Here is a 25,029-nt window from a genome sequence, read left to right as displayed (position 1 = left end):
CAATCGAAAAATTAATCTTTAGGAGAGTTTTCCTCATATGTATAACTAAAAGTAATTAGTCAACCCCCTGCTTTTACATAAATCGTACCAGCCAATAATTAAGGACATTCAGATGCCACCGTTTGCCTTAATGCACGTCTGCCTCACCGATTTTCAGGTCAGCTATGTATTGTGTATCCTCCATGTTTAAAACCCCCACAATGATTCCTTAGGAATTAGAAACTTAAGTAGATTAAATTTCATTTATAAAGTAGGAGGCATTTATAAAGTAGGGAGAATATTTATGAAAATAAAAATGTGTATTCTAGAAAAATGGCCCAAGTGTTCGCAGTTAAATAGAGCAGAGTTTGAATGTAGGTCAGTGTATATACCAAGATTGTATACAAAAGCTAGCAGTGCCATGTATCTTATGAAAACTTACTAGATAATTATTTCTTAGGTAAGGAATGCATGAAAGAAGAATATTGTTTATCTGGTTTGCCTTTGAAATTAATTTTTAAAAAACTTGAGAAATGTAGTATCTTAATATGTCCAATGTTTATTTTATCTTTTGCCTGATATGTATAAAAGTTCATTCCATATTTTACTTCATAATTAATGAACATTGTTTGCCATACTTGCAGTGTAAATGAATCTGAGCCTTCTTTTGAAGCAACCAGAAGGTATTATTTCTATTTTCAACCGAGTTTAATAAGAATAACTTCCTCTCTTAGTCCTTAATCCTTTACTCTTGTTGGTTTTCTTCACTCTGAAGATGTACAGTTATTGATTAAAATGCACTAGCATCTTTTTCAACAGCAGTGGTTCAAAAACTTTGCAGGCAGCTGAGAAATTAATCTGCCAAACAGAATGACTCATTGTGCTACCCGTCTTACATTTCAGTGAGTTACCTGTCTTTAGGCTTCATCTGAAACTCAAAGTGTCCTTATTAAACTAGGTTTGAGCATTTGTAAAATTAAGCCTCAAGAACTAATGCTCTACTGACCATAAGGCAATCAATAATGACGTCTACTTCTAAAGTGGAGATGTTGAACCAAATTCTTCATCCACCAAGAACAAAACTAAATCCTTAGAGGACTGGGCTGTCAGACCATGGCAAAGCGCATACATACTCAGCCTGCTTGAGGCCCTGGGTTTAATTTCTCACGTGAAAATTTAAAAAAACTCAAATAAACTTAAAGGCCTGGGTCAGGGGAGGCAGACGTGTCAGCAGAGTTTGAGAACCACTGTTTTCTGTACATATGACTATCTGAAAGATTCTTCCCATGCTATTCATTAGCCTGTCCTCCAAGCCCTTCAGCCATAATCTTTTAGGGTGACCACTGAGTTTTCCTAATGTGTCTCTTCTTTAACCTTGCCCTCCTTTAACCTTTATTCCTTCCTCAGTACTTACGGATCATGAACTAACAGTGGAAGTCTGACTTGAAAGCTCCTTCTCCACCATCCCATCAACCTCGATCCTCAGCTCACATGTATTTTCCTAATTATTGCAAATTAAAGTCTAATGTATAGATATTTGGTAGACTTTCCAAGTCAAAAATTTGGGAGGAAATAAATTATTTCAATATGTTTTGAAATATGTAGTTTTAAAATGTGTGATTTTATTTCTAAAAAGGGCTCCTCAAGATATTATTATTCTTTTAAAAATATTTATATAGTATTTATTACCTTAAATGTGTTAGTGTAATTAAGCAACAAACACATACTTTATAGCATCAATTGATGCCTTTTTAAAAGATCTACAAAAAAAGTCACAGTTGCATGAAATTATTTTAATATAAATTAAGATATCTGTGAACCAGTCATAGTGGCACGTGCCTATAATTTGAGTATATGGGAGGCTGAGACAGGAAGATTGAAAGTTTCAGGCCAGCCTCAGCAACTTTGGGTGACTATTTTAAAACAAAAGACAAAAAGGGATAGGGGTGTGGCTCAGAGGTAGAATGCTCCTGAGTTCAATTTCTGGTGCCAATAAATAAATAAATAAATAAATAAATAAATAAATAAATAATTTTGCCTATCAGAAGGAGTCAATTGTTATTAATCATTTAATTATATAAAATATAGTTATTTTAGAGCTGAGTATGGTGTTACACCCTTGTAATTCCAATACTTGGGAGGCTGAGACAGGATGATCACAGGTTCAAGGCCAGCTTCAGCCACTTAGTGAGGCCCTCCACAACTTAGCAAGATCCTATTTCAAAAATAAAAAATAGGGCTGGGGATATAGCTCGGAGGTATAGAATGCCCCTGGATTCAATCCCCAGTGCTGCAAAAAGAAAAAATATATATATAGATAGATAGATAGTTATTTTAGGAAATAATATTTCAATTAGTAGTTTATACCTTAAAATATTTGATTTGTAGAGAAAAATCAAATTTTCTACATTATAAGGCATTTTGGTGGAATTCTAAGCCATTTATTTATTTATTTATTTATTTATTTATTTATTTTGGTGGTACTGGGGTTCCTGGAAGCCCGTCTATCTCCGGGCTACACTCCCAGACCTATTTTATTTTTGGAAACAGGGTCTCCTAAGCCAGTGCGGCTGGCTTCGAACCTACGCGTTCCTCCTGTCTCTGCCTCCCAAGCGCGGGGATTACAAGCGTGCGCCACCACGCCCGGCCCCCTAAGCCCTTTAATGCAAGTGGATTCTTTAATTGTATCTTAGTAAGGCTAGTGGTCTTTAAAACTTTCTCTTTAGGAGGCTTTTCATTACTGGGTGTGAGACGTTTTATCGACTTTGATTATCCTTAGTTGTACTAAAATGTGCATGCGGCATAGCTCCCTGCGTAATTCCAGGGTTTGTTCTCCTCTCCTGTTTTTCAGTAGGAGCAGGTATTCTGTGGCATATGCGGCACAAAAGCCTTGGCTGTTAAATGCCACTGTAGAAGAAAACATCACCTTTGGGAGTCCTTTCAACAAGCAGAGGTAATTTTGCACGCATGGAATTTAGAACTGAAACTGCCATACTTTCTAACTCACGTGGTTGGTCCATAGTTTCTTGAACCTTGACACCTGAGGCTTCTTTCTTCCTGACATGACCACTTCCATCTGCAAAGCCAAGGTCTTTTGAACCAACTCTGTTAAGAAGAGCCTCTTGGGAAGTTTCTATTCTTCCCCGACACTTGGTGCGAACGATTGGTACATGAGACTAAGTGGTAGTCATTGATGTGTGCGTGTGTATGAGCAGTGGTGGGGAGGTTGACTATGTTATTGTGAGCAGATAAAGAAGATTTCCAAGTGAATTGCCAAAGGAGGGCTGGCTGTGAACAGAAGAAAAATGTGGGACCCAAGAGCATAGCACTAAGAACAGCTGGAATATGTCCTCCCTCAACCATCTTTCCCTGGGTAGATGAAAGTATGACTTTTTCCTTGAGCCGTAGCCACAAGGGTAGGTTCTAAGCCCTGAGCTGGATCTTGAGAGCTACAGAGAATTAGGTCAGCGGAGGGAAAGGGTGAGGGAATAGAGGAAGGGGAGAGCGGGCAGCATGGGAGAAAGAACTTGAGTGTTTGAATTGCGTGGCTCTGTTCAGCACCAGGGAGCAGGTCATCCAGAAGGCGGTTCAGAAGACTGAAATCCAGTGCTGGAGTGCATAAAAGTCACACATGTATAATTACATGAATTCTGGAGGGGTACTGCAGGCCTTAGATAGGGCCACAGCAAGGAAAATGTATTATTTTATCTGGAGATAAACTAGGACAGAGCTAGAGATACAGATACATTCTGGATTTTGAGACATTTAGAAGTTAGTTGGGATAATTACTCAGGCACACCATGCACCTACAGATAACAATAGAAATATACGAGAATGGATGATTGAGAAAAAATAACTTTTTTTTTTTGGAACAAGAATGGACAAACTCAAGGAGGCAGAAGAGGGAAGAACCAAGAGTGACTTGAATATTTTAGGAAAAATAAAACCACCGACCTTTTCCCAGCATCTCCAAGAGCCCGGGCTTCCTATCCACCCTGCAGCCCAGCCTCTGAGCACCAGGACAACCAGCTGTCCTCTTGTCCTCGGCTCCTTCCCCACAGCACGCGTGGTGGGTGCAGGGACACCCAGTCAGACCCCTGTTTCAGTCCCGAGTCCCTTCCTGCTGACCCTCGGGTGCACTGGAACCTTTGCCCTCTGTGAGATTCCTTAAACCTCCCCTTTCTCTTTTTCTTCTGGGTGAATTACTATTCACTTTTCTGGAAACTGTTTACATGTTGCCTCTTCGACAATTCCTCAGTGTCTAATTGCCTCCTCCCCACATCCTAGGAGTGCCAGGTACTCACCTCCATTAATTGCACCCCACGAGGCACATTTTATGATGCATTTGCCACAGTCTTCCGCTTCGAGAATGCTTCGAACTACAGATAAAACTGTATGTGCTTATGTGTACACATGGTGTCGTCTCAAAACACAGACGCATTATAAAATTACCAAGTCTACCACTTACCTTCCATCTCACCTCGTATTGTTATCATTTCTGTGGTAAAAAGAATGGGAACCCATGCCTGTGTGTCTTTGTATCTACCAACCTAGCTAGCGTAGAGGCTAATATACCCCAAGCTGCTCAGTAAATGTTTTATTTCAGCTTCTAAGACATTGAACCTGGCACTTAGTTTATAGGAAGTGTGTTCATAGAGGTCTAAAAATTCAAAACCACTTCTCCCAAAGGTACAAAGCTGTCACAGATGCCTGTTCCCTTCAGCCGGATATTGATTTATTACCATTTGGAGACCAAACTGAAATTGGAGAGAGGGTAAGCTGTGCATAGACGAATTAAGCAATGGACAAAACTCTAGAAAATGTTCCTGGTTCTCTTTGGTCGTTGGTGGAGCATAATGAACTCTGAGAGCTTAGGAGCTGTGTGCTGTCCTAGGGACAAGCTCCAAAATGCAATAATGTAGACATCTGATACCACTGACCCTTGAGGAGTAATTGAATAACCATTGTGCTACTTGCTTGAGAGTTCTCAAGGAAGTAATGTGCAGTCTCTGCTTGATCCAGTGCATTTTTGCTTAACTTGGAACATACTTTAGTTGTGTTGGCCACCAAGATTGCTTCCAGAAGCTTCTTACACTCTTGTTCAACATCTATTTGTTCTTGTAAAAATGTTCCTTTTGCTTCCCGTAAATACTCTTTACATTTATGTTATGCTATTCTGACCAGCAGTGCAGTGTTTGTACCTGAAATCTCTGTAACATTATTGGCCCCAGATCTTTAAACCTCAGAGGTATCAGAGCTGGGCAAAATCCTTTTATGCATTATCCATTTTAACAGTGGATCTGTGTCATTGTGTTATTATTCTCTACATATCATGGCTGTGTAAATGGAGGTGGAGAAAAGTCAAGGCCTTTACCCACGTGCGGAGTTTGTGGTGTGGACAGGATTATTTTGACTCTGCCGCCTCTGTTCTCAGGGCTATTCTTCATTGTAGCACAGTACGGTGTTTAAGAGGATGAACGCTCCCTATCTCAGTTCCACATGCGTAAACTGAGAACAAGACCTGCATATTGCAGAAAGAATAAAAGAAATGAAAATTATGAAGCCACTACCCAAGCCTGGCCCATGGTGATTTCTAAATGAAGCCTAGTTTAAGAATATTTATAATTCTTATTTATGAAATTATAATTATTGTATAGTATTTGTGATTATATAGTGACTTATAATTACACACGATTATGTGTTTTTAAGATGACTGCATAATTATTTCTACAACTCTCATTTGTGTAAGAGTATTGGTGTATGCTCCTGTTTAACAGAACTTGTAATCACGAATTTAAGAGGTATGTATTAGTCAACTACAGGCACAATTCAAGAAATGAGAAAAATTTTGAATTGCGTGTAGTCTTTGCCGTTCACCAAAAAATTTGGTTATCTGTGTTCTGTGCAGTAGAGCCCTCTACCAATTTTGAAAAGAGGGCAATTAGGAATAGTCCAAAATTCTCTCGATATAATCCAATTACTGGCCACTAAGTTTCATTTACTTACCAATGTTACTACAGCTTAATAACTTACTAGTAATTTTTAAAAAATTTACAGATATTTGTATTTTAAAGGTAAGTTTTACCAGCAGATTCTACTGATGGGAACGATGGGTTTTCTGGATGTTTCTTCACTAGGGCATCAACCTGAGTGGGGGTCAGAGGCAGAGGATCTGTGTGGCGCGGGCCCTCTATCAGAACACCAACATCGTCTTCTTGGTAAGAAGATGGCCTGTACTTTGATTTCTGTTGTATTTATCTTCCCTGGACAAAGGAGTCTTCAAAGAGACAAGTTTCAAGTTTCACCAGGATGGTTATCTGAGTTTCTAAAACCAGAGATTTGTAGCTCGGCATGGTGGTGCATGCTTATAATCCAAGAACCTGAGAGGCTGAAACAGGAGGATCGCAGGTTCAAGGCCAGCCTCAGCAGCTGCGCGCGATCTTCTTTCAAAATAAAAAGCAAGAAAGGCTGGGAGTATAGTATAGCTCAGAGGTAGAACATCCCTGAGTTTAATTTCCAGCAACTAACACACACAAACATACACATGGGCACACACACCCACACACACACACACTTGCCGGTAAGCAAAGTATGTAGCCTGTGTGTAGTAGGCTGAGAATCCAGCTACTTCTTCCTGGAAACTATATGACAAAGTAGGGATTTGTTTGCTATTACATATATGGAGGAACAGCAAAGAAAAAAGTATGTGAAGAAGAAAAGGTTCCAGTTGCTCTCCTGCATCTCGTGCCAGAAACCCCCATCACGTTTTACTGCTTTGCGCTTCGACCCTGGGGCAGTTCCTCCGTCCCCTCCCCACTATGACTGCACACCCACAGAGGCAGGGTCCCCACGGCCACTTGGCTTTGCAATCCATCATTTGCAGGAAACTAGCTCTCTTCCGAAGTGTCTGTCTTATAAATATGCCAACACGTGAAACCATGTCCTGTGATGCTCTATATGGCACGGTAGGAATAAAATATATATGAGAATAACTGATAGGTAATGTCATCACTAAAGTCAATAAATATAATTTCCTAAGCCATTTTATAAATGTCTTAATCACTTAATGTTTAAAAAGCTCTCTTCCTGAAACATTTGGCATCCGTTTGAGTTAAGGATACTGTTTTTATATCTAACAATAATAATAACCTACATTTATCTAGTACCTTGTATGTGTCCTCCAACCTGCCATCCTCCTGTTTCAGCTTCCCAGCCTGGGATTACAGGCGTGTTTCAGCCTTTATCTTTTCATTCTTTATTTGGGTTTGTCTACTTTGTTTGGGTTGCTGAGTAATGTTGGTTTTTGAACTTAAAGATATTATAAGAATTCAAACCACCTAGAATATTGTCAACCACTTTTAAGTAGTTTTTAAGACAAAAGAAAAAAGTAAAAACTCCATTTTTACATTAATGCCTTTCTTTAATGGAAACGACACACTGGCTTTTGCAAATTAGCTGGGGGGCTAACCTGCCCTTTGTCATCTGTGCTTTTACCCTCTGGAGGAGTCATGGTGTGTAGGAATTGCTCATCTGCCTCTCCCCACTGTCCTTGCTTGTAGGATGACCCGTTTTCTGCCCTGGACATCCACCTGAGCGACCACCTAATGCAGGAAGGGATTCTGAAGTTTCTCCAAGATGATAAAAGGACCCTGGTTCTCGTGACTCACAAACTGCAGTACCTGACCCACGCGGACTGGGTGAGCTGTGTCCATGTCTGTTCCAGCTGTGAGGCTTCCCAGGATGCCTGCTGAAGACTGTGGCCGCTGAAGGCTTCTTCTCACAACTCTGCTTTCTGTAGATCATAGCCATGAAAGATGGGAGTGTCCTAAGAGAGGGGACCTTGAAAGACATTCAGACCAAAGATGTCGAGCTGTACGAACACTGGAAGACGCTAATGAATCGGCAAGATCAAGAGTTGGAGAAGGTAAGTGCTTAGTTCAGAAGGGTCAGAAATGCACAGTGATGATGACCGACGTTTCTTTCCAACAAGTAGCCTTCCATTCCACGCTGGATAGTGCTTGAGTTTGGACGGGGAGGGTCTAGAGTTTGGCCTTGCTGGCCAGGAATGAGCACTAGAAGACAAAATATTTCTATCAGAGAATTTCTAAAAGAAATAATTAAGTTGAATTATTTTAGAAAGCAAAAAGGAAAGATCTATGTGATCAGAGAGTGAGGAAGACTTGAAGCAATCAGATAGATCCTGACGTTTCTCTGTCATCCGTGGAGTGGATGAAGAGTTCAAAATCTTAGGACAAATCACAGAAATGTTCTGAGCTTATTTCTCAGGGTTTTTGTGAGATTTAAGTGAGATTGTGTAAAACCATTTCAGGGTACAGATGGTCAGAACCCCTTTCAGAATGGGGCCATGGGAAACTTGATTATAAACGTACCGGAGCTAAATGTCAGGGACAAAGGAGTGTGATGCAAGCCTAAGGATGGACGGGACAATTTATGGTTTACTTTGGAAAGAAGAGCTGGAAAAAAAATGAGAGCTCTTGGCTGGATATTATAGTAATACTGTGAAGCAAGCCAGGAAGAAAGGCCACTAAGTTGTATTTAGAAACAGAGTGATCACTTGATATAGCAGAGCTGTATAATTAAAGACAGATAACAGGATTTACGAAAATCAGCCCAGAGCGTATGGAGAAAGTAAAATAGAATGTGGCCAGGAGAAGCCAGGAGGAGGCCTCACCTGGGTTTGGAGGGAGATTACTCTCTCAAGACAAAGGAGGCGCCTGGTTTCTTCTGTAGCCGGAGAGAACCCCACGGTAGAAAACAAAGTGGCCAGAATACCTCGGAAAGCTTCTGCAGAAACTGCTTTCTGTTCAGAATGCTATGTGGCAGGACAGGTCGGGTCGATCTATTCGCTGGGGCCGGCTCTGCCGCCAAGGGGTCAACTGGCAATGCCCGGGATGTCTGTGGTTGTCTCATTGTAGGTAGGAGAAGGACAATGGCTCTAGAGGGTAGGAGGCAGCGACCCCGTCCAGCATCCCACCGTGCACAGGGCAGCCTCGCATCAAAGACTCGCCAGCCCAGAGGGTAGCTGTGCCAGGGCTGAGGAAGCCCGGCCCCGACGCAGAGGACACAGAGGAGGTGCAGAGGGAAACCGAAACCAACCTCACCCCAGACCTCCTGCCAGGGACTTAGAAAGAGCCGTCGAGGGCTAAAGAGTACATAGGAATCTGTTACAAAGATTGCAATGAAAACTACAAGGAAGGAGAAGGAGATAAAAACTGGTAGCTGATTTAAATATTATTCAAAATTCTAGCTTGGATGACCTCGGCTATTATCTTTATTATGCTATGAAGCAAAATAAAGGAGCACCACGTGATGTTTCCTTCTCCTTTCCTCCACACCCCACCCCTCCCCACTGCCCTCACCTTGGCCTGGACTAGTAAATATTTACTGGATACAAGAAACTAAATTTGTGTTTAGTTAATTCAGCCATCAACACGATTTAAAATATTTACCTACCATGAGATTAATTAATAAGCGCAGTTGACTCTTAAGGAAAATTGCTTTAAAGATATTCTGTGGTTTCCTTTAAGTGTCCGAGATACAGCCTGCAGTCTCACCTAATAGGGAGGCGACAGAATGCAGTCGCCGCTCCGTTTCCAGGTGTGCTTCATTCCGTGACAGGACACGCGGAGGGCGGGGTTCTTCTCCACATGGTGTTTTATCTGGGCTCTTTCTCAAAATGTTGGCTTCCATGTCATTAAGCAGAATTGCTGGCTAACCCCTTGTCTCCTAATACAGTAAAATTAATTGTCTGTAAGAATGCTATTCACAAGAAATTTTTACTTTTACTCTTTTAACTGAGAATCTAGAGTAATAGCGCCTTCTATAGAAAGCAAGTCTCCCAAATTTACACATGAAAAAAGAAATCTACAAACAAACAAACCCCAAGATCACCACCTAGAGACCAATCACACACACACACACACACACACACACACACACACACACACACACACAAACTAAGATCACCACCTAGAGACCAATCACACACGCACACACACACACACACACAAAAAAAAAAAAAAAACTAAGATTACCACCTAGAGACCAATCACCAAAAGTTTATTGGCTTATTTATGTAACCATCAAACTGTTTTTTGTTGTTGTTTGTTTTTTGTGGTTTTTTGTTACTGTTGTAAAAAAAGAAGAGCCTCACTAAGTAACTGAGGCTGTCTGCGAACTGCAGTCCTCTTTGTCTTATCTTCCCAAATGTTGAGATTACTAGCACCTGCCACCATGCCTGACTTTTTTTGGGGGCCATTGTTTTTATTTTTCAGTATTGACATATATAGGAAGCCAGAGCTTTATTACCATAGATTCCAGAAGTTTGTGGGTCAGTTTTCTTTGGAACTCAGAGCGTCTGTGCCCCCCAGAAGCTGGGCGATGGTTAGTTTTCCAAGACTGGCTTGCAGAACCTGACTTATCCCAAGTGACTGAAGAGCTACTACTATAACTCCGGTTCTGAGGCTGGGGGGCCGCGGGCCCAGAAAAGTCAGGGCAGGAGAAAATCAAAAGCATCTTGCTTCCTCAGACACAGGACAATTCTACAGCAACCTATAATATTTTCAACTAGTTTTTGGCTTCTTTTCTTTCTTTTTCTGAATATTTTCTTTTCTTAGGGCTCTTGGAAACTGCTAGGCATGTAAAGACTAGTTTTCTCTAGGCTTCAAAATCATCTTCCATCAGCCAGGTATGGTGGCGCACGCTCGTAATCCCAGTACTTGGGAGGCTGAGACAGGAGGATCGTGGTTCTCAGGCAGCCTCAGCTACTTAGTGAGGCCCTTTGCAACTCAGTAGACCCTGTTTCAGAATAAAGAATAAAAAATAGGGCTGGGGCATAGTTCAGAAGTAGAATGGCCCTGGGTTCCAACCCCAGTACTGTCCCCCCCCCCAAAAAAATCATCTGCCATTCTTCAAATCCTGGTGAAGTTCCTTTCTTTTGTAGAGCCCCCTCAGTGAGATGCCAGAGACATTCATTATTATTTAGTAGCTCATGTTAATAGTGGAACCAGAACTGCATGCCTTTTTTTAAAAAAAAACGTTTGTTAACATCAATGAATCCTTAGCTAGAAAAATTACTGAGCGTCTGAAATCAATGTGAAAAGTAGCAGCAAGAAGCTATACTTTAGGACCGGGGAGTTACCTCCCTGTTCTGGGGTTTGGAGCCACCATATGGCTCCTACCTCTCCTGGTTTCTCACTGCCCTGAATCTTAGAACACTGAAATATCTCCTATACACCTAAAGATTTCTACAACTGCTCCTTTGACAGGAGCCCTGCGGCCACAAAGTAAGCGCAGAGCCCTCGAGACGGGTATAAAGACATCAGCACACTTGGGTCATGCGTCCGTAAGCAAAGACCTTCTCCTGGCTGAGAGCTGTGTGATTGGTAGTGTAATGTTTCCTGCAGGACATGGAAGCTGACCAGACGACTTTGGAGAGAAAAACGCTCCGGAGAGCCATGTACTCAAGAGAGGCTAAGGCCCAGATGGAGGACGAGGATGAAGGTACCTCTCTTCCTCGGATCTGGAATATTCAGTGGGGGAGAAGGATGTGAGGGTTTTGCTTTGTCATTGATGTGTGAGTTTATTGGTGAGGAATTGCAAACTCTTTGCAAAGGGAAAAAACAAAGTCGAATTCCTATTACTGAAAATGAAAATATGAAGAGTCAAGGCATGTACCTGCAACCCATCACCTGGCCCTCACAGTGAGAGGCTCACTATGCGTCCCAACACATCTGTGCCTCGCAGGACAGAGCTGAAAGAAGGGGCAGTGGCCTGAAAAGAGACCTAGACCTTGGTTCAGAGAAATTAGAAGGGCCCAGTGGAGTGACCAAACCAAGCCCTTTAGCTACTAATTTTACCTACTAATATAACAACCCTTCAGAAACACACAATTAATGAGAAGTAGAGTGTTCTAAAAGACCTGCATTTGGCTCATTCCTTTATGATGTTTTCATGACAAGCTACCAATGAAGGGTAAGAAAATCAGAGCTTTGTGTGATGCTTCTGAATTTTGGATCCCATATGGCACATTAAGACAAAATTTACTGAAAATTTGGAAAAATGAATAAAATCATGTTTTCTAGACACATGTGGCCCAAAATGTTGTAAGGACCACCACTCAGAGCTATCTACTTCATTGCCAATGTGGCTTTCACTTACAAATGCACTTCTCCAAGCCAATTAAGAAATGGACAAAATTCCATTGTGTTTATATACTACAATCTCTTTATCCACTCAACTGTTGACAGGCACCTAATTTACTAAGCCATAACGAAGAAAACTTACATCATTTGTAGAAAAATGGGTGGAAATAGAGAGTATCTTACTAAATGAGATCAGCCAGGCTTAGAAAGTCAAGAATGGGATGTTTTCTCTCGTATGTGGAAGCTAGAGGAAAAATAGGAAACTGAAGGGACTTCAGATCAGTGGAGAGAAGCCGGGTGTGGTGATGCATGCTTGTGATCCCAGCATCTGGGAGATTAAGACCAGAGGACTGTGGTTCTAGGACAGCCTCAGCTACTACTTAGTGAAGACTTCCGCAACTTAGTGAGACCCTGTTTCAAAATAAATAATCAAAAATAGGCTGGAGGTGTAGCTCAGAGATAAAATGCCCCTGAGTTCCATCTCCAGTACCAGAGAGAGAGAGAGAGAGAGAGAGAGAGAGAGAGAGAGAGAGAGAAGAAGAAGAAGAAGAAGAAGAAGAAGAAGAAGAAGAAGAAGAAGAAGAGGAGGAGGAGGAGGAGGAGGAGGGAGAGGGAGAGGGAGGGAGGGAGGGGGAGGGAGGGAGGGAGAAAGAGAGGAGAGGAGAGAGGAGAGGGAGAGGGAAAGGGAGGAAGGGGGAGAGAGAGAAGAGGGAGAGAGGGAGAGAGAGAGAGAGGAGAGAGGAGAGAGGAGAGGGAGGGAGGGAGGGAGAGAGAGAGAGAGAGAAGAGGAGAAGAGAGGAGAGGAGAGGAGAGGAGAGAGGGAAGAGGAGAGAGAGAGAGAGAGAGAGAGAGAGGAGTAGACTAGGAGTAGACTAGTCAGAGGGGATTATGGGAGGAATATAGAGAGGGGGAAAGGAGGATTGATGAAGGAAACAGTTTAAATAATGCTATGTCCACATATGAAGACATCACTACCAATCTCACTAGCAAGTACCAGCGTGAGGGGGCGCTAGGGTGGTCCAGAGGAAAACAACACACCCAGTGCTATGTGCGTGTGTGTTTGTATCACTTTGAACCTCACTAGGATGCTCAATTGCAATGCACCAATAAAAACATATAAGAAAGATTCGAATATAATATTCCATGGCATTTATCACCCTCAAGAAAAAAAGAAATTGAGAAAAATTATAATTTGAAGCCAGAGAACTGCAAAACATGCTCTTTTGTGTCTCAGATGACACCTCTTCAGTGTCTCAACAAGTGTTTATGAAATAAATAGAATTAATTTTTATTGCAATTTCTAAGATTAAAAATTCTTTAAAAAAAAACGATGCTGTAGCCGGGCGTGGTGGTGCACTCTTGTAATCCCCATGCTTGGGAGGCGGAGACAGAAGGATCGTGCAGGTTCGAAGCCAGCCTCGCTGGCTTAAGAGACCCTGTTTCCAAATAAAAAATTATAAAAATAGGTCTGGGAGTGTAGCCCGGAGGTAGAAGGGTTTCCAGGAACCCCAGTACCACCCAAAAAATTAACAATAATGCTGCAAGCAGACAATAGCTCCTGGAATTATAATCCAATTAATTCTAACCCATTCTAAAAGTGGGGTTATGGCAAATTAGGTTCTCATTGTTGCAGTGGGGAGAACCCTGCTGGGGAGGCAGAGTCTGCTCGCAGTTTGCTGGGTTAGTCCATTTTCTCAGGTATAAAATCATATTTTATTTACAGAGGAAAAAGAGCTGGAAAATGATAAGGCGCTCCTTACAGTATTTGTTATCTATGAGGCTGCTGCTGTAGGTCTTTATAAGCATGTTTTTTTCAAGTTATTAGGGCAGGAAAAGAGAAACTAGTGGTACCTCCTTTGCTTAGACCCTCCTGTTTAGAGGATGGGTACTGTGGAAACAACTATCAATTGTCAGAAGGTGTCTATCTTTATGGTTGTGCAAACATGTATTCCTGTCCTTCTCACAGAGACAACCCCCATCAAAGGGGAGGTCATTTACTGCCTCGAGCTCCAGTGTTGAGATCCTGAGTGCTGCTCAATCCTCTCATTGTATCCATTTTTGGGTCCCTCTGGTCCAGGAACTTGTAAATCAAAGACAAGTTATTTGTCCTTCTGACCCACAACTTGTTCCCCACATAGTAGTGTGGTAGACACAGGATAAGTGTAAATGAAAACTGTCTTTGGAGGATGGGAAAATTGGGAAACCCCAAATCACTGGACCATATACATGACCAAATTGTGTTGGCCAAGAAATGCAACAATTTCTTGCCCCAGATGTGGAGCACATTCTTAGGAGTGCCCATCTTAGAGTGTGAAGATGGTTTAGATGTTTGAGAGGACTTCCTTGCCTGCTATGTCCTGTGGGCTCTGGTTTTGCCTTCTGGAAGGTTCCTCCCTGCTCACTCTCCTCCATGGTCTCTTCTAAAATGGGGTGGAGAGAGCACAGATTAGTCTTCCTTGGCAGAACAGTTTTTTGAATCCAAAACTGTGCAGGTCAAAAAGTCGTAGACGCTCGCAGCCCAGTTTGTGGTTTCATTGGCAACACGATTCCTTCAGTGACTTAATAAACTTCTGCTCTATGCTTCCAGTGGGTTTGATCTGGAAATCAGCAAATGTTCTCATCCAGACAGAGTTTTCATGTGTATCTGTTTATTCATTCATTTTTCTCCTGGTTTCTAAAACAAAATTTAAGGTTTGCTTCACTGGAAGCGTTTAAAACTTCCAAGATTAAGATTTATAGAAGTGGACTGCGTGTACTTTTCTGTGGGATAATAAAAAATTGGATCTGATGCTCAAACAAGCCTTTCTGCATGTAGAGGAGGAAGAAGAGGAAGATGATGATGATAACATGTCCACAGTGATGAGGCTCAGGACCAAGATGCCGTGGAGAACCTGCTGGTGGTACCTCAGCTCTGGGGGCTTCTTCTTGCTCTTCCTGATGGTCTTCTCCAAGCTCCTGAAGCACTCCGTCATTGTGGCCATAGACTACTGGTTGGCCACATGGACATCCGAGTACAGCATAAACAACACCGGGAAAGCGGACCAGGTACCACAGGCCCAGTTCTCCTTTGAGTCATCAGTGACCTACTGAGACCCACAGTGATACTGTCGAGTTAGATATGAACAGCCCAAGGGTCGGGGGACTTCTGTGATGGTTTAATCAGTTAGGAACTAGAACAGGAGCCACATGGCCTAAACCATTGATAACGTCAAAAATGACATCTGTTATTATTACTTCTATATTGAAAGGGTTATTCTAAGAAACATTTCCAGGTAATATTTGGTTTGGACACAAAGGTGTTCTATACATATGTGTATGTTCTATACATATACAAGCATATATTTTTATATATGTATGATATACACATACAAGCATATCTATGTTTGTATTATGTTTGCTATACACACACACACACACATCTCTTTTGTGGTTGCTTTAACATCCTGTATCAGTGATATTTATTCATTCTGTGATTAAGGAGGAAAAGAATGAACTATATCAGGTAGAAGAACCAAGACTATGCCCAAGCCTAAAAACAGACTATCCCTTCATCAGCTCTCAGACAGACATTGCAAGAGAGGGAAGGAGGCCAGTGGGAACTTGGGGTCCTGGTGGGGCTCCGCCCTGGGTCTCCAAAACCTGTACTCCTTCCTCTGTTTGCAAGACCATGAAGTGTGCGATCTCCTCTGACCTTGATGTTGGGTTCTAGCTGGTCAGTGTCTCTGACGGTCCCTGTGGGTTGCTTTCAGACCTTCTATGTGGCTGGCTTCAGCATCCTCTGCGGAGCTGGTATTTTCCTCTGCCTCGTTACGTCCCTCACGGTGGAATGGATGGGCCTCACAGCCGCCAAAAATCTTCACCACAACCTCCTCAATAAAATCATTCTTGGACCAATCAGGTGAGAGTCAGTGTTTCTTGCTTCTGCAAATGGAGTGATGAAGCAGGCATTTTCCATGTTAAGTGAGCTGTGAGCATTCACAGGATTCTTCAGTCAGAGCGAACCCAGAGGGCGCCCTTCCTGTTCTCCCGACTCCGCGTGTCCCTTAGCTGTGCTCTGGAGCCAGTTGACGTAGTCACGCACTTCCATCTGTTTGCTGCCTAGGTTCTTCGATACCACACCCCTGGGACTGATCCTCAATCGCTTCTCAGCTGATACTAACATCATTGACCAGGTGAGCGAGTATCTGAGCCACTTTAAGTCCACAAATGCATTTTCCAGCGTAAACGAGGTGGCATGTTGAGACTTGGCATGCTTAACATTAACAGTCGAGAATCGCTAACATTTAAATTACAGCCCGTTTGCATCTACATCAGTGTTATAGGTGCAAATTATCTGCAGCAGAAAATCTCAAGGGATGACCTTAATTGTGCCTGCGGAAGAGGATTCTTAAGAATCAAGCACGAGCCGGACGTGGTGGCGCACGCTTGTAATCCCAGCATTCAGGAGGCTGAGACAGGAGGATCGCGGTTCACGAACAGCCTCAGCTACTTAGTGAGGCCCTTTGCAACTCAGTGAGACCCGATTTCAAAATGAAGAATACAAACTTTAAAACTTTAATTTTTTTTCTTTTTTGCAGTACTGGAAATGGAACCCAGGGGCATTCTACCTCTGAGCTACACCCGCAGCCCTATTTTTTATTCTTTATTTTGAAACAGGGTCTCACTGAGTTGCAAAGGGCCTCAATAAGTAGTTGAGATTGTCCGCGAACCGCAATTCCCCTGTCTCAGCCTCCCGAATGCTGGGATTACAAATGTGTGTCACCACGCCCGGCTCTTAGTTACTCTTGTTCAATGTGGTAAAACAAGCTTATAGATGAATACGGTAGTGCCTTTTTAAACTTTTATTGGTGCACTGTAATCGTACATCTTAATGGGGTACAAGATGGTGGAGGCACGCATGCACACATAGCTCATTTAGCCCTGCCCCAATTCTCACCCATTCCCTTCCCCCGCCTCCTTCTCATGTTTGGCTTAGTGACTGACTTTGAGATGTTTGTGAATGTACATCATGTATATCCGGGAGTTTCCCTCTTCCCCCTCCATCCCTTCAGTCAGGTCACCTTATTTGCTCCTCTGTAGTATCTCCTTGTCTAGACTTCCTCCTATGACCCATTTTCTCCCTAGCTTCCGCATATTAGGGAGAGCATCCAATTTCTTATTTTTTGTGACTGACTAATCTCACTTAGCACCAGAATAGCTCAGTTGGTAGTGCCGCTTTATAGAGAATACCAAGATCAATAGGAAGCTGGCTAATCCATACTCTGCCGGTAGACAGGTAAACAGATCAGTACGAAACTGTGGGAAATGAATGAGAGCCGCCTACCATAAACACGTGCGGATAGCACTGTCGTAAGGACTTTTGGAACTTACTGTTAGTATAAGATGGGCACGATGGATATCTTTGTCACCCGGTAATCCACACTCTCTAAGCTCAGATGCGCTCTTCTTTCCCGTCTCAATCTCGACAGCACATCCCTCCCACGCTGGAGTCTCTGACCCGGTCCACGTTGCTCTGCCTCTCTGCCATCGGGATGATCTCCTACGCCACCCCGGTCTTTGTGGTCGCTCTGGTGCCCCTGGGCGTTGCCTTTTATTTTATCCAGAAATACTTCCGAGTTGCCTCAAAGTAAGCCAAACAGGGTTCTACTGGTTTTCAAAAGCCTGTGTCTTTGATTTACTGGCAGCCACGTTTGCCGTAGTGTTTCTGCAAGGTAAGGTGTGAAATTTAGAAATGGGATTTTTTTTTCACATGTTTATATCTTATTACATTCATTTGCTTATCTCTTACAATTTTCTCTGTAGTTGGTTATCTTGGGCCCTGCATAGCTCTAGATATGTATTAACATGTGAATTTATCTGGTGAGTTCTGAATTTATAGACTGCACCAAATTTTTCATTCGCTGGTTCTTTTTCTGAGCATGACATTGGCAGAAAAAACAGTCCCAAGGAATGAGTGATTTTATATATAATTATATTCCCAACTGGAGGAAAAATTATAAATTTTTAAATTCTTAAAATACATAAAATATTAGTAGAAGTAAAAAGAATTAAAGGGACAAATAGCGATGACTATAAATCTTGAATGTCTGACAGGAGTGCTATGATTTTAAGAGGCTGGAAACTTTGGGATTGAATCATTTTGCATGCATCTGCGTATCCAGGCAAATAAACAAAGTATCGCCATGAATTTAGCTTCTCCTGTTGATTTAGGAGCTGTCATTTGATGAGATGTTAAATGGCTAATGAAATACAATAGCGGTTGTTTTAAGATGTGCAGTTTGGCTTTGAGGCTTTGCTATAAATAATATAGTAAGTTTTGTTATTGCAAGAATCACTTTATTTCAACAAACAGTTATTCGGAGCTTATTGGGTTGCAAATAACATGTGGGCAGATGAAGACATCAACATAACAGAAACCTGTTCTCAAAGAAACTTAGTCTCTTCATAAGATAAAACACATACGCACACTAACCCTAGCATGTAGAGAGTGCTAAAATACAAGGCAGACATTGGGCTTATTCAGAAATTTAAACTATTTAATATGACTTGACTTCCTGGGGAGTTAAGGAGAAAAGCAAAGGAAACTCTGAACACAGAACACTTGGGAATCTAAAAAATTATGGTTGTGTCACCCTCAGAGCTAAAAATTAAGGTCCTTCAGATGTCAGGTCCTTATTAAATTTAGAATTTTTTTTCATCCCCAGCCTCTTTTAATTTTGCAGAAAATTCGAGCCCATAGGGAGATGCTGGCCATCCAGTTCTTCTTTCGTTCCCCTAATGTTCCTGGGATGCGGGCTGCTGAAGGCAGGGCAGTTGAGGGTCCTCTTCTTGTTCCTGCTGGGCGTCCTCTAGTCTACTCTTGCCTTCGCACCACTAATGTCCAGCACACGTATCTTTCTTCAGCCACAAACTCACTTGGGTCTGTTTTTGCCATTTTGCAATATTAATGGAATGCAATGGTTAGACACATATTCCTAGGAGACTGCACATGCATTTAAACTGTGATCAGAATAATTTGCTTGTGTTAGTAGTGACTAAACATTATTAAGGAATTCATGTTGAAGATGAATGGATTACAAAATTACGGGATATACACGCAAAGGAATTCTATGCAGCCATAAAGAAGAACAAAATTATGTCACTCGCAAGGAAATGGATGGAACTGGAGGGCATTGTGCTAAGTGAGATCAGTCAGTCACAGAAAGTGAAAGGTCAGATGCTCCTTTTCATATGCAGATGCTAGGGAGAAACTGGGACGCAGGAGGGACTTCAGATTAGTGGAGTGAGGGAGGGCCCCTAACTGAGAGAGATGGAAGGGGGAGGAAGACTTGGAGAGAGAAACGTTTTAGTGGACATGACGTACCTACACAAACTCATCAAAGCCAACCGCTGTGCTGAGCTCGGGAAGGTGGGGAGGGCGGGGGAGTGGGGTGGGAACTAGGAGGCTCAGGGATTGCTGTGTGCAGGTGTGCCTTCTTCACCCTGAACTGCATGGAGATGTATGGTTATAAAGTACCAATAGTCAGAGAATCATTAAGAGCTAAATGTGGAAAAGACCCTGAGATTCACTTTTCTCAAAGATTAAATCTCCTGTAAGACTTGGGTTAAAAAACGAATTTATGTTGATAATGAATCAAACCACCATTCTTGTCTGAAGATCTCTGCAAGTTAGCACAGACGGCCTCTATCTCTCTCAGGTGAGGACCCTGCTGACGGCTGAGGTTCCTCAGGACGGCCCCATACGGACGTACTCAGGATCCTCAACTGTTTTTGTATGTGTGGGAGAGAGTTTAAGTGGGGAGCTGGCTACAGGAAGTGCGGTGGAGCTTTGGATATCTAGACTCAAAGATCGGCTGTGTGGCTGGCCCTGCTTCCTTCTTACAAGAATACAAGACCAAGCTGTGTTCCCGCCTGTTTAATTTCACAAAGGTCCTACAAACAAAGGTCGCTCCATCTTAAGTGTCTTCTTCACTACTGACCTCAGTGCAGTGACCCTCTGGGGCTTGTGTCCGATGTACCACTAGCCACTTCATTTTATGTTTAAAATTAAGATACTGTTCACACTTGTGTGTGTGGGGGGGGGTGTGGGTGTGTGTTTGTATGTATGTAAAAATTCTTCATTTTTATTCTCCTTCCTTTTTTGTGTGTTTTTTTTTTTTTTTTTTTGCCTTATCTTCAATCTATGAAGTGAGCAAGTCAATTTTAGAAACTCTAACTTGAAAAGACTTGGCATTTGCTTCTCGGACTACTCGGGACCCAAGAATGGCTGGGGTTGATTGTTGAAGACTGGGTAATAGTGTTTATCAATTCAGTTCACCCTGGTAGGTGAAAATCAGTGTTGCTCCTTAGTCTGTTAACCCCAAAGACCCAAAGAAGAGTGGAGAAAGGATGGAATAAATAGTAAGAGGAATGCTTTGAAACAAGTGATGTAACTCTTGACGCGCCTTCTAGATTCAGGCATTTCTATTCATAGAATACTTTATATATGGTGTGTGTGTGTGTGTGTGTGTGTGTGTGTGTGTGTGTGTTTCCTTAGAGGAACTGTGAATGGAAGTTCCACCAAGATTTAACAAAGGCACAGATTCAAATCAGTGCAGCCAAAGCCATATTCCTTCTTTTCACCAAATCTCTTCTTCTTTGTCTCCCTACCAGGAAAACAGCACTTCCCATTTTTTTTAAGTATGCTAAACTAGAAACAACCAACCCATACTTGACCCTTCCTTTATTTACCTTCATACAACTAGTTCATTCTTACAGACTACACGGCTACTTCTGGTAGGCTGTCTCACAGTCTGTGTCCTCCTTCATCTGAAAGCTGATCGGCACCTCTCTAATTCAGAACTTTAGATACCTATCGCATACAATGTCCTCATGGGTCTTCCCCACCATCATCCTCCTTTTTCCTTTTCCTTGTCTCCTGACTTGTACTGAAGAAGCAAAGCTCTGATCATTTTATTTCTGGTGTTCAGTGATATTTGTCAGCCCTTTAAGGATTCTCTGGGTTCTGGTCCTGCCCTTACAGAGCCATGTTCTTAAAAGAGCCATTTACCACTACAGCAGCCCCAGAGGACCTGGGATCAGTCAGGCTGATCTGCTAGGTTCTCAGGCACCCCCTACCAGCTCCATCATTCCTTTAGCTAGAATTCATTTCTTCTTGTCAATTCCATTGATATCTTCATCCTGCTCAAGTTTTGTTTAAGGTTCACCTGCCTGGAGAAGATGCCATGGAGTTATGGATGGATTCCTAGGTGTGAGTGGACTGCTGGCTCTCTGTGTCCAGCGGTGGCTTACTTCAGCTGTTACCCAGAGTTGAGGGTTCTGTGCTGGTTACCATCATCCTGAACGTGTGCTCATCACTTATCCGTCTTTCTCAACAATATAAGCTGTTGATGTTCCTGTGAACTGAGTGCTGGGGGGAAATAGAACAACCAGGACAAATTCAGCAGCCATACATCCTTGACTTGGAATGGACATGGTGGTCTTTGGTTCTGGCTGCATCGGAAACTTATAATTGCCCTTCTCCTTGTCCTAGGGACCTCCAGGAGCTGGATGACAGTACCCAGCTCCCTCTCCTTTGCCACTTCTCAGAAACTGCCGAGGGACTCACCACCATCCGGGCCTTCAGGTGAGTGGACATGTCTCATATTGCTGATTAGGTAGCTGCACCAACAGTGAGTGTCTGTCAACCAACAACAGATAATTGCTGTCATTATCTGGATACTCAACCAGGAACTAAACCAGGAGCAGAAAAAGTAGGTCCTAAATGATCAACATTAGAGTTTAACCATCTGGAATTTTTGTAAGAATAAAGAAAGAACATATTGAAAAGGTATTTGCTAGCTGGGCGTGGTGGCGCATGCTTGTAATCCCAGCATTCGGGAGGCTGAGACAGGAGGATCTTGGCTCAAGGTCAACCTTAGCTACTTAGTGAGGCCCTTTGCAACTCAGTGAGACCCTGTTTCAAAATAAAGAATAAAAAATGGGGCTGGGGGTATAGCTTGGGGGTAGAATGCCCCTGGGTTCCATCCCCAGTACAACAACCAAAAAAAAGGTGTTTGCTATGTGACTTAGACAAGGCTTTTGAGTTCCTAAGCCTCCATCTCCTCAACTATGAAATTGGAACTTCAGTCTCACTTGTTAGGGTCATCAGGCTAATTGAATAATGCATACAAAGCATTAACTGGTGACCATTGATGTAGCACCCAATAAACAAGATAAGAAAACCAATGCACGGCAAGAGTAATGATTATACTAACAAAAGTAATATCGTAATGCTAAAGTTACTTTAGAATATAATGATTACTTCCCAATGTTTGTAAACAAAGCAATAACCTAAGTTTCTGATGAAGAGTGGTACTTAACCCTCAAAAAAGTACCTAGCCTCACTCTTTTTGTTCAAGATGACCAGAAAAGAACAAGGCACTACTGAATGTCTCATTTGATCCAGAAAATTGACATTCTAAAATGTTCTTCCACCCTAATTGCAAATACGTATTGTTTTTCCAACCTAAGGAATGTATTTTAAAAATATAGAATTGAGAGCTAGGCATGGTGGAGCACGCTTGTAATCCCGCGCTTGGGAGGCGGAGACAGGAGGATCGTGCTGGTTCAAAGCCAGCCTCACTGACTTAGAGACCCTATTTCCAAATAAAAATATAAAATAGGTCTGGGAGTGTAGCCTGGAGAAGGGTCCCATCCCCAGTACCACCATATATATATATATACACACATACATACATATATATATGCCTTTTATTGAGGATGTCAAAACTATTTATTAGTATTTAATATAGATATTGATGTAACATTTATATTTTAACAGTAACCAGCAATGAAATGAAAATTAATAACTATACCATATTAAAGAGTACCATTTTTATCAAAACCCTTGTTAGTTTAAATTCTCTCTCTCTCTCTCTCTCTCTCTCTCTCTCTCTCTCTATATATATATATATATATATATATATATATGTATATATAGTGGTACTGGGGATGGAACCCTTCTCCAGGCTACACTCCCAGACCTATTTTATGTAATATATATATATATATATATATACACACACATACATATATATGTATATATTTTATATATATATATATATATATATATATATATATATATATATATATATGGAGAGAGAGAGAATTGAGTTACAGGGTAGAATATGAAGACACAACTTTATATGATATTACATATCACAGAATCTCCATGTACATCTTTGTACATTTCTTCTTGCAGTGTCCATAATCCCTGCACTAGTACATTTTCCCATCAGAGTGTGTGGTGTCTTATATTGAGGAAGTCAAAACCATTTATTAGTATTGAATATAGATATTGACATAACATTGATATTTTAACAGTAGCCAGCAATGACAATTAATAACTATACCATATTAAAGAGTACCATTTTTATCAAAACTCTTGTTTAAGAATTATTTACTTAAATATTGACTATATGTCAAGTATTATTTTAAACTATTTAACATATGCCAAGTAGGAATAGATAAGGCATTAGAGAGAAGGGTAATACTCTGTCTCAAATAAAATTGGAAGATAATTCATTGAACAAAAAATCTTTGGATGAAGAACAGTTGACCTGGCAGAGGAAGGTATAAAAGATTCACTGCAGAAGTTCCAGGAGTTCAAAAGCACGAAGATTGCTATTGTGTGTAGAAATCGAAAGAATCTGGTATTGTGGGAAGTGCAGAGATGGAGGCTCTCGTAACAACGCTTGAAAACATAAACAGAAGCTGGCACATAAAGGGTACTTAACAAGTACTTTACAGAGCTTACACCTCATTCTTTTCATGTTGGGGAGCCGCGGAAGGATTTTAACAGGGCTGTGACATGATCAGAGTTGTGTTCAGAATAATGTTGGACGTCTTATGAAGAATGATTAGGGGGTTGAGGCTAAAGGTGGAAGATGCCAGAAGGATGTTGCAGGTGGTCCAGAGGGGCAATGGCAAAGGCTAGGAAGCACGGGTACCAAGGACCTGGAGAGGAAGCCCAGTCTTTAGGAAGGTCTAAGAAGAGGGCCCAATGTGACCTAGGGAGTGGTAGAATGTAAGAATTAAAGTTGCTCGTCTTCTTGGCCGCTGATTTCCCTCAGTACAATTTTCCAAGTCAGGAAGTTGATGATGAGATGAAGGATGAGGAAATAAGTTCATGGGTTTGGTCATGAACAAATCGAGCTGCCAACGAGAGATGGAGCTAGTGTTTTGTGGTCAGCTGTGGGAATCTGTTTGTGTTTCAGAGAGCTCTCGGGGCAAAAGTTAGCAGGTTTGAGTACCAGCCTCTAACCAGGCCTTATTTAAAGGTTTAGCTATGGATTTGACTGCCAAAGGAGAGCGTATAGACTTAGAAAAACTTGGGTAGAAATCTTAGAATAACAGCTTCAAGGAGCAAGTAGGCAAAAAATAATGCTATGGAAAATATGATCTGCCAAGCTGACAATTTGAACAAAGCTGGTCTTCCTAGGCTCAGGTTTTGAAATAGTCCCTCCTAGCCTCCTCTTATATTTTAAAAATCAGTGCTTATCTTATTGCTGAGCTCTCAGTACCTGGCTACCATCTGTTGTGGGACGCCTTCCCTGCTTGTCAGAATGTAGAGTCCAAGCCTCCTAAGATCTCAGTGCTACCTATTCTAACTGGTCGCATGATGTCACAGGTACATGTTCTGTGTCTGCACTGCTCCAGAGGATTGGGAGCTCCTGGAGAGCTGGCGATGTGTCTTTTACCTTTATCTTCCAGCATATGTGGACCAGGTGCATTGTAGATGTTCAGGTGCCGTGCGATTATGTAGAGGCCTTCTACTCTTCAGTCTGCCACTTTTGTCTCTTTGAGACTCTTTGATTCAACGTCCTCCCTCTGCTCCCAGCCCTCT

General features: G+C 41.9%; 1 protein-coding gene across 3 annotated transcripts in view; it reads left to right on the top strand.

The window, feature by feature from the left end:
* Window positions 1–25,029, top strand: part of ABCC9 (ATP binding cassette subfamily C member 9) — a gene marked incomplete at both ends in the record, with an annotated part of 102,055 nt that overhangs the window by 49,106 nt on the left and 27,920 nt on the right. For all 3 annotated transcript variants that reach the window (XM_080706386.1, XM_080706388.1, XM_080706387.1), the window contains 12 exons: window positions 624–662; window positions 2,831–2,932; window positions 4,669–4,753; window positions 6,117–6,197; window positions 7,539–7,676; window positions 7,778–7,903; window positions 11,406–11,502; window positions 14,959–15,188; window positions 15,893–16,041; window positions 16,246–16,315; window positions 17,612–17,769; window positions 21,676–21,768. In XM_080706386.1, the coding sequence (XP_080562512.1) occupies window positions 624–662; window positions 2,831–2,932; window positions 4,669–4,753; window positions 6,117–6,197; window positions 7,539–7,676; window positions 7,778–7,903; window positions 11,406–11,502; window positions 14,959–15,188; window positions 15,893–16,041; window positions 16,246–16,315; window positions 17,612–17,769; window positions 21,676–21,768 (1,368 nt within the window). The remainder of the gene's footprint in view (window positions 1–623; window positions 663–2,830; window positions 2,933–4,668; window positions 4,754–6,116; window positions 6,198–7,538; window positions 7,677–7,777; window positions 7,904–11,405; window positions 11,503–14,958; window positions 15,189–15,892; window positions 16,042–16,245; window positions 16,316–17,611; window positions 17,770–21,675; window positions 21,769–25,029) is intronic.

The sequence above is a fragment of the Muscardinus avellanarius genome (genome assembly GCF_963383645.1).
Source record: "Muscardinus avellanarius genome assembly, chromosome: 11".
In the NCBI taxonomy this organism is placed as follows: domain Eukaryota; kingdom Metazoa; phylum Chordata; class Mammalia; order Rodentia; family Gliridae; genus Muscardinus; species Muscardinus avellanarius.
Note: the sequence above shows the minus strand (reverse complement) of the source record. Positions and strands in the feature narration are given on the sequence as shown.